We start from the raw sequence: 12,399 nt of genomic DNA on the forward strand, positions 1-12,399 counted from the left end.
GTGTGTGTGTGTGTGTGTGTGTGTGTGTGTGTGTGTGTGTGTGTGTGTGTGTGTGTGTGTGTGTGTGTAAAATATACTTCAATAAATCAATCTAATTTTAACTAATTGAATCTTTGCTTGTTCCACAGCTAGCCTTATCTATATGTTCATACTTTTAAAATTATTAAATAATTGTTTTCACAGTTAATAGACTCATTCTGATTCTATGTAGTTTGTTGGAACTAAATCAAATAGATGCAAATAATAATAAACAAACTACAATATTTTCATTAACAATTGTCACATACTTATTCTTCCACCAATGCAGACAGAACATCATACTAAAATAGTCTGACAGTGTTCCTAGCCTTACATTATTTTTGTAAGTAAGTATTATGTGTTTAGCAAGAAACAAACAGCATGACTAGTGAAGTCAGATTCCCAAGTGAATGACTCTATGAGCCAGTTTTTCTTTGTGGTATTTTAATAAAATAAAGGGAATTCCTACAATATGATACCTCATTTTTGTTCATAGGCATTTTACATTTATTATTGAAATGATCTTTGCATTTGGAAAGAGATTTGCTTTTATATTTTCCAAATACGTCTTTCTCAAATTCAAGAGAATTTCGAACGGAACATTAAGGAGTCATTAAGAGGAATCCAAATCATTAAATTTCTAATAATTCCTATCCCTATTTATGGTGCCTTTGAAGCTTGATTGTAATTGCATGAAAATCTTCTGCATTCCACTGAAGAATGTCAGTCATACAGGTTTGGAATGACACAAGTATAACTAAATGATGACAGAATTTTTAGTTTTGGTTCAGTGCTTCCTTAAAAATAAAAAAATGTCTTCTATAATCTTGCTCAGCTCCTACATGGAACAAACACAGGGTGGGGATTACTTAGGGGTAGATTGGTCTGATGGGAGCCATAATGGGACGTCATTCAGCGGCACCCAGGTGGGAGTGACCAGATAGCCATTCCTGAGTAAGGCCTTTTCTGACAGCTCTGTTCCACCACCCTCTGGCAGCATCATCAAAAAAAACCCACAACCTTCCCCAGTTATCACTCAAATATTGAGCCTTGTCAGTACCAGCACAGAGCCTCTTCAGCAGATTATGCCAAACGGTACAGGGTCTGCTCTGCAGATAACTGCAAAATAACCCAACTCGTTCTTTATAAGATATTTATTAGCTGGAGGGGGGAGTTGGGAGGAGTGCTGATGGAAGGAAGGGTATTGCTGAGCCTGCACACTGCCATAGAAACTCATCTTTTTATTTATTTACAGAGGAGATTTCATCTCCCGTTTGGGCCACTTTCTACCAAGCAATCAAAACAGACATGCAAAGATCAGTCCTACCACCCCCTACTCCTGGCCACTGAAATTGGTCTTATTTCTGATATGTAAATTGCGTTCTACCTGAATCGCTTTGATGGTTTCTCAGCAGAATCACTGTGCACACTTGGCATTGTCTGTAGCACAGCAATGCATCAGTATTGTGAATGCGAGGGCACATTGATGAGATTCCATTGGATATAATGACTGAAATGCTTGGCCTGTTAAGCCGTATTCAAATTAGCGGAGCCTACCATGATCCTCTCGTACATTGCACTACTTGACTTATTCCTCTGCTAAATAACAAAATGGATAATAGAAAATTCAGTTGCTTTTGATGAGGCGGTGAATATTAGCAGACTGCTGCAGTGGTGATTTACTACAGCTAATAACAGATTTGTATTCAAGCATTTCTTCCCCTGTAATGGGAGGACTCACATTTTGTTGGTAGGGCTTTATGTTGAATGTATTTCAGCCTGGGGAATGTGAGATGGTGGGTTTCATTCTCTGGCATTTGTTTTTATATATTTTTAGTATTATTTAATATATTTATACACTTGTTTTACATGCACAGAAAATATTTTCATGCAAAATTCCCTCCGGAACAGATGCATATGTGCATAAATTTGTCCTGACCCTCATTCTCATTTTGATGAATACACATAATTTTCCTGATTTTTTTTTTTTTATCAGGGATCACATGCCAGTGATATATATAACACACTTGCTTAAGCATCTATGTTTATGGCTCCTAGCTCTGTGATTTTTGCATTCATGTGGTGTGAACTGGTTGGTTATCGCTCGTTCCGTCCCAGGCAATAATAATCGGTTTATTTTTTATTATGCAGGACATTAATTTAATTAATTGAATATTATGTGCAAAATAACAGTGTTCCATTTCCAAATGAAAAACAATTTTGAATATTCAGCATAGCCGAGTAAGTCTGAAACTCCAGTTTTGCTTTCTAAAAAGGTGCATTTGTGTAGTGCAAATGTGACTGTGAAGAAAAATTATTTTAATATTCCTTTGATTATGTATATTATAATAAAGAAAAGTGCTTGTGTGCGGCACCACATATTCATCAGTGAAATGACTTTTCCCAACCATTCACTCTGAATGCACGACTACAGGGCTAGTCAAAAGGATTATTGATTCTCATATAATGCTACAAGAGCGTGTTGACAATGATCTGTGCTGGGTGCTGAGCTGAGGAAACAGCTAACTAATTATAATATCACAAAGAAAGGACATATCCAAAACATAATCGTTCAAAATGCATTCATCAATATCCTTTGCATATATTTGATGCCAGAAAGGAACAGTCTTTGAGCATTGCAAATGCATTATTATTGTGTGCATGCCATGCAAAAAACATCGCAGTAATTCAAGGTGAAGTCTTAATTCTTTCCCAGACACTTCATAAAACAAACAGCTACAAAACACAGGTGCAAATGGTGGAGAGAAACCATTATGCTGTCTCTTAGGAGCTCCTTGATATATTCTTCTGTTGGAAAGCTCATTAAAAGTTGAAGCAAAAAGTTGGATTTCCATTTTAAGCGTTTTTGAAATTTCAAGAGATGTTATTACAGCGGATTACTGTAAGAAATCATCCTCAAACGCTCGACGTGTAGCAACCTGACTTTAAATGTTCTGGAAAGATTACGCAGCTTGTCTCTTGGTAATTGCTTACCTGCAGTGCTTTTTGATAATGACAGAACTCATGCGAAGGAACTGGACTCGAAAGCATTAACACCCTGCAAGTTTTATGGGGTCCCAAAGAGCGCGCAGCTATCTCACCACAATATTACGCTATTGATTAAGTAGCAAATTGACCAGTAAGGCAAGGCCTGCCGAGCTGAACCTTGCATAAAGCAACCCTGCGAAGTTGCAGCTCTTCATTATCGTCTATCTCGTAATATTCACAGTCTCTGGCAGTATCAGCATCGTAGTCCACCTTGAAACATCCTTTCTTCAGTGTCCAGATTGTAACAGCTTGTAAAATGTGCAGCACAAATGCAAATAAATTGGTTAATAAGATCTCATAAAAGCTGTTTTTAAATAATTCAGCGACTGATTAATAATTAGGGCCAGATGCACAGCATTTTCAGAAATGACTTAGAAATGAGATGTGCTGTTTTGCTTTGGCTCATGGCTAGCTTGAGATTTGGGATCCCACAAGAGGCCAAGACATTTGCCTGTGTGTCTCTGACCCCTTTACTCATGTTGAGAAGAGAGCAGAGAGTACTAATGAAGATTAAAACAAAACTTCAGATTTACGAGATTTCTGGTTTCTTTTATTGAAGTCAATGTGACTTTAGAAAAATTGCATTCACAACCCATTTTACTTGTGGAATGTGACATTTCCCAATGGAACAAGTAAAAATGTAGGGCAGGACTTGATTTTATCCATTAGGAACTGATCAGATTGTGCGAATTTGTTTCTCAGATGAAGAGAGGCTGAAAAAAATATACATACACACATTCGAAAAAAATATATATATTAGGGAAGTAATTACAGTCAGTTTTGATTTCATGTTGACACTTTTTTCTTGAGAACAGCAGGATACTGTTTCGGTTTATTTACTGTGTGGTTTTAACCCATAAAGATCCTAAAATAGCTGCTGTTCAGTCTAGTGTGGCTTTTAGTTTGAGTTATTTCTAAATGGGAGACACAGTGCGCAAGATCTCTTAATCCAACCTTGCAAAGATTCACTCATTAGCATGTGTGGAGTGGTGTGCAAGAGTGTGGAAAGTGTGTGTCATGTCACGCCGTTCTTACATCACTTCCAGTGTTGTATATGTCAGTATGGTTGAGTCAGAGTTCTTCTCAATGTCATTGTCAAAGGATTGAGGTTCTGTGAAAGGAATTGTCTGTTCTTCTCTGAGCACAGAAAGTGTATGACTCCCTGACAATCCCTCATCAAAATAATATCACGTGTTTTGTGTCTGGAGGGGCCCTCTGTTTATTTCTCACCTTATTGCAGGGTGATAGTGGAATGGTGTATTTTAAGATCCAGCTTTATTTGTGCTGTGTTCACAGGCTAAGATAGTCACTCACCTCCATCCCTTGAAAATAGCCCATGGGTGTTTTATTAACATTTTTTGTTTTGTCATTTTTATGTCATTGGCTTGTCGCAGTAATAATGGCTTGAAAAGCAGTGGTGTGGATGAATTGTGGGAAAGTGTTGTACATTAAACTGTTTTGAAATTACATTAACCAAAGACCTTTTAGCTATGTAAACTGACGCACTGCATTTAATGCATCATTAACCGTGCAGTACAAATCTCGTATGAAGAGATTAAGAGACTTGATGATGAGAAATGTCCAGTGTGTTACTGCTTCTTGAGTGAAAACTGATATTTTATAAGATGAAAGTGCCTTCATAAATGGGTGTTTCTTCAACGCCAGGCTTTATTGTACTAGGAATTGATTACAACTAATGCAGTTCAACTTCTTTTTTCAAATTTTTGTTATATAAATGTCATATTGAAACTGTGTTAACTAAATACAAAATATAAAAAATACGTCATATGAAGCAAAAAATATTTTACCGTACTTCTATATTTTCTCCTTTTAAATTTACTTTTATTTGAAAATCAGTTTATAAAGAGACTTGATAAAGAGACGTGCTTGACATGAGACATTTGATGTATGAAGTAAATCAGGGTAGAAAGGTGTGAGCAGAATATATTTTTTTATAATATCTCTAATGATTTAAATATATTTTAAATGTGTAAATATTAATATAATATTTTTTTTTAAATCAAGCTGTCATTTTGTCAAATTATGCACAAAGTGTGTGCATTATTTCTGTTTATTTAGCATACATAAAATGTAAAAAATTAAATTATCCTTTCTTTCCATCGATGTCATTTCCATCACTGAATGCTAATAAAAATAATAATATTACTTCTGATGTGGTGGAAATTATACTATGGTGGACCTTCAGGGGAAAAAAATGCTAAAAATGACCAAATTCTATTGAAATGCAGCATGTATGTTCAATGTTGGCCAAGCCAAATAAACTAGTGAAAGTGTCTCTTGAGACTTACTTTCTAAAAATCTAAAAGGGACAAGATTGCCCGAAGTTGAAGAAATATCCTCATGACCTGAATTTTTCATTGATGTTAAATCAGTCGCATTTCATTCTGTCCACACAGCTCTGAAGAAGGGCCGGTTCTGGATCACACCCGACCCCTATCATAATGACGACAACATCCAGATCGGCAGAGAGGTGAAGATATCCTGTCAGGTGGAGGCTACGCCGCCTGAGGAACTGATGTTCAGCTGGCTGAAGAATGGCCGTCCGCTGCGTAGCTCAGAGCGCATGGTCATTACCCAGACTGACCCAGACGTTGCCCCAGGAACCACAAACCTGGACATCATCGACCTCAAGTTTACTGACTTTGGCACTTACACCTGTGTGGCCTCACTAAAGAACGGAGGGATTCCAGAGATCAGCATAGACGTCAACATCTCCTCCACCACTGGTGAGTTATTCTTATCCTTTACAGGTAATAGCTGGTTTTCCTCTTTTGAGACAATTTTAACAATTTGATCATCTTCAAGATGGTATAGTAAATTATTTAGCATTGTGTTTTATACATTTAATATGCCAAAAAAAAAAAAATTCTGGCTGCATTTTGTTTGCATTTTATTTGACTTGATGTGCCCACTCTACATATCCAAGTGGCCACCCTTGGAATGGAATCCATACCACCATTTAATATTAAATAATAAAATAACATAATAATGTTGATGCTGATGAAATAACCAAGCAGTTTTTCTTCTAGTATTTATATCGTATTTTAGTTCTGCTTTATTTCAATTACCAAAACATTTTTTTAATAGTTTTAGTTCTAGTTAACAATAACAATACTGTAACCAGGGCATAAACTGAAGCTGTTAAATATCACTGCCATGAGGATTCAAAGAGATTTACTGAGAACATCAGTCTTTGAATTTCCATGTTTTAACAAGCTTGGCACTTACAGTAACATGGATTTATTAATTATAAATAGCAATTAATTAGAAATCATACATGCATTACTGAGTAAATTAAAAAAATTTGCAGTGAAAATGGGGTTAATGGCACGATGTCAAGACTCTTCGGTACAACTTCATTTGATAATCTTCAAGATGGTATAGTAAATTATTTAGCATTGTGTTTTATACATTTAATATGCCAAAAAAAAAAAATTCTGGCTGCATTTTGTTTGCATTTTATTTGACTTGATGTGCCCACTCTACATATCCAAGTGGCCACCCTTGGAATGGAATCCATACCACCATTTAATATTAAATAATAAAATAACATAATAATGTTGATGCTGATGAAATAACCAAGCAGTTTTTCTTCTAGTATTTATATCGTATTTTAGTTCTGCTTTATTTCAATTACCAAAACATTTTTTTAATAGTTTTAGTTCTAGTTAACAATAACAATACTGTAACCAGGGCATAAACTGAAGCTGTTAAATATCACTGCCATGAGGATTCAAAGAGATTTACTGAGAACATCAGTCTTTGAATTTCCATGTTTTAACAAGCTTGGCACTTACAGTAACATGGATTTATTAATTATAAATAGCAATTAATTAGAAATCATACATGCATTACTGAGTAAATTAAAAAAATTTGCAGTGAAAATGGGGTTAATGGCACGATGTCAAGACTCTTCGGTACAACTTCAAAATTATTTATTATTGAGATCAGTTTTTTACGGTGATTACATTTATTATTGTTTTACGGACTGTTTCAGCACATTACGGTTTTATAGCTTTAATAAAACAAAATAATCTCAGCCTCCCCCACTGATGACATTTTAATGATACGAACGTCAATCTAAAAGGTTTTTTTTTTCATCACGAGACATAGATAATACTGTTTCAGGATTTTTAATGTAGCCAAAATGAGTAATGTGATTTTCTGACTCATTTCATTATGCAAAATATTCTATGTTTGTTTGTTTGTTTGCCCTGGGTCTGCTAAAGAAGTCATGCTTAATCAACCTGCAGATGCAAGATCTCTCTCCCACCAGGCTCCCTGCAGTCGCAATCGGAAATACATTCAACATTGTTCTCCTCTTTTTTTTTTTTGGTCCTGTACTCATTACCATCCGTTCATATAAATCTGTCTTTCCCCCTCACCTTATGTAGGAGAGAAAATAGATTTGTCTTTTATCTTCAAAGGAGGAAAAAAATCTTATTTTTCACTGTACAGTATTTATCTGTCTTTGTCATCATCTTTCATATCCCACATTTCATACGTGCATGATAGGTTTCATTATGACAGTCCGTTTCTTGTACTGTATGAAGTTTTTTCCTGCTTTTTAAGAGAATCCCAGAAGAACGCACTCATCCTCACTACTGAACTAGGGCCCTTGTTTTCATGCAGCTCTTTTATTAATGGTGTTGAGCTTGTGAAGTGGGCCGTGGAGACATGGACACTTTATGTCCATATGCTTTGTGTACAGTAAAGTAAGATTCGTGTTTAATGGAAAGGGTCTGTGTGGCACCCCAGTGGCTAATTTCAGAGGAACTGGTGGCATTGTTGAAGATGTAGACGTCTTCAGATGTCCTGTTTCACAGAGCATGTCATTACATCAACCTGACCCCGCGGTTTCTGAGGTCTGGATTCAATCAAAATAGTTGGTGGAAAGTGTTCTGGTCAAATTGCTCAGTCATTTGGGGATTTGATGTGGAAAACTCACATTCCCTTGGACATAGACGTCCTGAGTGCCTGTCAACATTTGAAGGAATGGTACAGGTTGAGTACAAGGTAGAGTCAGTCGATAGCATTTGTCGATTACAACTGAAAAATTTGTTTGTTTCATCTCTTAGTTAAAGAGGTCCTATTATGCTTTTTCACTTTTTCAACTTTTTCAACTTTAGTTAGTCTGTAATGTTGCTGTTACAAAGTTCAAAGTCCACTACAAAAGGAGATATTTTATTTAACAGAAATCACTTTTCAAAAACTACAATGAACGACTCGTTTGGACTACAACGCAGGTTGAGAGAGACACCCCCAAAACAAAATCAAGACTTTGTAAAAGAGCATAATAGGACCCCTTTAGGTAAAATGAGTAAATGAGGCCAGGCAATAAATGTTAAATGTTTAATTTACAAACTGTTATAGTCACAACTATAGCTTGACAGTATTTACATTATGTATTGACGTAAGATTAAAGTAGTAGAATAGCTTACTAACCTTGTCTGTGTAAAATTATATTCAATCTTTTGTCGTCTTGACATTGCAACAGAGATAAAGCCTGTAAACCCAGTAACCTTCGCACAATGTCCGTGAAAGGATACCAAGAAGAAAGGTGACAACATCCTTGTTTACATGGAGCTGAGCCGGTAGTTTGCCAGACTGTTGTCTGGAATCAGCAGAAGAACATAAACCTTGTCTCCTTCCTGTTGTCTGCATATGTTTATGATGTCTGACGGTGAAAACCAGCCAGAAATGTTTTTATCTGACACTTGGTGGATAGTATAGTATAGTATAGTATAGTATGTGACTCTGAAGACTGGAGTAATGGCTTCTAAAAATGCATCTTTGCCAATACAGCAATAAATAGCATTTTTTATATATATAAAAATGGAAAATTTTATTTTAAATTGTAATAATATTTCCAAAATATACAATGTTGGTGCAGCCTTGGTGATAATAAGACACTAGAGGTGAGAGGTATGACCAAAATCTTATATCACGATATGAATAATTTTATTTTACGGTAACGATATATATCACAATATAGTTATTTTTGCTTTAAATACGGTCTTTATGATATAAAAAATTTTGGTACCATTGAAATTTCATAATTTGTGTCACCAACATCAATATAACAAAAACAAAAAAAACGAATACTGGCCTAAATTAAAAAAAAAATAAAAAATTGATAATTGATAATAAATTGATAATTGATTGCCTAATTGATAGAGAGTCAGACTTGTAACCCGAAGGTCGCGGCTTCGAGTCTCAGGTCTGCTGACAAGATGTCTTTGTTGATGTACTGGCAAAACTGATACAGATATTATATCTGTGACAAATAACTAGACGTTTATTCGCCTAGTTTATATTATATTATATTATATTATATTATATTATATTATATTATATTAATTATATTTATTATATTATATTATGCACCTTGCTTCAATGCAATTAAATACAATTTAATTAAAATGTACCTGCCTTTGTTTACTGACCTATAAACAGTAGGGCTGTGACGGTATGGGATTTTTCTTCGAGTCTCAGGTCTGGCAGGAATTGTCGGTGGGTGGAGTGAATAACCAGCACTCTCTCCACCTTCAATACCACGACTGAGGTGAGACCCTTGAGCAAGGCACCGAACCTCCAACTGCTCCCCGGGTGCCACAGCATTGGCTGCCCACTGCTTCGGGTGTGTGTTCACGGTGTGTGTGTTCACTACTGTGTGTGTGCACTTGGATGGGTTAAATGCAGAGCACAAATTCCGAGTATGGGAATTGGCCACACGTCACTTCACTAAATAAGAAATGCTACATACATTGTATAAAGTAATCAAAATGTATAAAACACTGCATATTCTTCACTGTGTAAATTAAAAATATATTTCTTCTTATTAAAGTTACAAAAGTGATTTAGTCAAGAGCAGTGAGATTTTCTCACATTTGTTGTTTGATTAACATGAATGACAGACAGCAGGAATATTACACTGCTGTCACTTTGAGAGCTATCTGGATCTAATATACTGTTACACATGTGTTTTTTTTCCACAGCTGTTTGCTTTCATTTAAGACTTAAATTACTGTGTTTATGAGGATACTTGCAAAGATGGCCATTTTGACACATGCAAGTGTGTGTATTTAACCATTCAAGGCCTGTAAAGTGGCAAAAATAACTCCATTCAATACTCCCACGCTCTATGAGCACCATCTCAGTGCACACATATAGCAAAATTAGTTCTCTTTCACTGCCGATTGCGTTTCAATGGCTTGAAGTCACTTGTTTTTAAACCGCAATGCTTAAAATTGTGTGCAAATGCTTTCATGACTATGTAGTACAGCAACGTCAAGTGAGCGTGTAACCGCGATAGAGACAATAGTCCAAAATCTCTACCGGTTGACAAATTTCTGATCGTTGATCGTGTCTACCGGTACATTGCCTACCCCTATATGACACTAAACATTAAAAAACCTTCCCAATCCCAAACTTTTGAGTAGTGTAGTATACAAACTTTTGTAGTATATGTACATTTTTTTCTGGTAATTACATCATTATGTAATAAATGCTATTGGACCCGGAACATTCCATTCCAGACCTAATGCTTTTTGCATACAGTAACATATTTTGTGCAGTAAAATGATGCATTGTGATATTTTTATAGCTCATTATAATATGAATATTGTGATCATCATCTGCTCTCTTCTAGTTCCACCCAACCTGACCGTCCCACAAGAAAAGTCCCCTTTGCTCTCTCAGGAGGGAGACACAGTAGAGCTGCAGTGCCTGGTCTCCGGCAAACCCAAACCCATCATCCTTTGGTCCCGTGCCGATAAAGAAGTACCCATGCCGGATGGAAACATGCAAACCGAAAGCTACAACGGAGTTCTGCGCATCGTCAACGTCTCCCGTGAGATGGCTGGGACGTACCGCTGCCAAACCAGCCAGTACAATGGCTTCAACGTCAAACCCCGAGAGGCCATCATGGAGCTCATAGTGCTGTGTAAGTAATGGACGTGTTTGTTGCTCATGCACTTTAGCTGGACCTAATTAACTTACATTCAGGCTAGAACATATGTTTCTGTCGAGGTTGATTGGCAAACAATTAATTTTCTGTAGAAATAAATGAAAAAAGTATAGGGGCGTCATTAATTGTAATTACAGACAACCTTGGTGAGCGATGCACATTGCTGATCTTTTCTGCATGTCTCATTAAGACTCGCCGATTCAGTTAGCGCAGGTGCAGAGGTTAATGCAATGTAATGCATTCCATATTATCATATTATCAAAGCATAGCATGAATGAATTGCTGAAGAGGACTTTGACTCAGTTTGACTCGAAAAATACAGGCAAGTGAGAGTGTCAGGTGTAAGTGTTAACAATCATTTATGGGGAAAGTGAAAAACATTTCCATATTCTCCCCTACATTTTATAGAATATCAAATTATAGTCATAATGCAAATGAGATATTGCATACACTTCGTCTAAAGTATGTGAAGAGATTTTAATTAAGTATCTGGCATTTTAGACATGTCAGAAAGATCTGTTTTTCCCATAATGCACCTGTCATCTTGTTAATAGCTTGCATGCTAATGGACATGTGTTAGAAGCAACAATGGCATACAGTATAAAGCTCTTCCCAAGGCAGACTGTATGTAGTCTTTTATCCAGTTGGCCTTCTTGAGCGCATTGTTCTCAGCCACCGCTCTTAAATGTACTGTATGGCATGACAGTTATGCTTTGTAAAAGAACTACATTTCAGGACAATTCACGCATTTAAACACGTTTCATACATTTTGTATCGAAGAAAATAGTTTAAATGAGATCTGTATATGCCTTAAAGGTGCCATAGAATGCAAAAAATCACTTTTATAAGGTGGTTGAACAGTTGTGTGGCCGCAGTGTGTGAAAACAACAAGCCTATAATGGTAAAAATCCACCCACTCATTGTTTTATAATCCCAATAAATCATAAACAGTCTCTCCAAACAAGCGGTTCCAGATTTCTCACTACTATGACTTCATACTCGGGAAAGTCCTGACCATTTTTGACAATCTCTGCCCTATTAGCATAGACACAGCCCTGAGTGAGAAGCAGCAGTCCGCCATTACTGTTTTCTTGCTGTAGCTGCTGGAGATACAATGTCAGCGCCAAAGAGCCATTACAAGTGTCATGTGTTGGGATGCACCAACGAACATAGGAGTCTCCATAGACCACTGAGGACACGGTGGTTAATTTAATTTTCGAAGGAAATGTCCCGGGAAAAAAAACGGAAAAGTCCTATACGTTTGTGCTACCATTTTACGCCGGACTGCCTCACAAACGAGCGTCAGTTCAGCGCTGGAGTTGTGCAAAGATTGCTTCTGAAAG

General features: G+C 36.5%; 1 protein-coding gene across 2 annotated transcripts in view; it reads left to right on the top strand.

Annotated features, from left to right (window-relative positions):
- The window catches only part of LOC107697709 (MAM domain-containing glycosylphosphatidylinositol anchor protein 2-like), a 146,704-nt gene that overhangs the window by 71,976 nt on the left and 62,329 nt on the right, over window positions 1-12,399 (top strand). For both annotated transcript variants that reach the window (XM_016498512.1, XM_016498513.1), the window contains exons 7-8: window positions 5,484-5,813; window positions 10,739-11,032. In XM_016498512.1, the coding sequence (XP_016353998.1) occupies window positions 5,484-5,813; window positions 10,739-11,032 (624 nt within the window). The remainder of the gene's footprint in view (window positions 1-5,483; window positions 5,814-10,738; window positions 11,033-12,399) is intronic.

Source organism: Sinocyclocheilus anshuiensis, unplaced genomic scaffold, assembly GCF_001515605.1.
Source record: "Sinocyclocheilus anshuiensis isolate Anshui unplaced genomic scaffold, SAMN03320099.WGS_v1.1 scaffold446, whole genome shotgun sequence".
NCBI classification, from domain to species: domain Eukaryota; kingdom Metazoa; phylum Chordata; class Actinopteri; order Cypriniformes; family Cyprinidae; genus Sinocyclocheilus; species Sinocyclocheilus anshuiensis.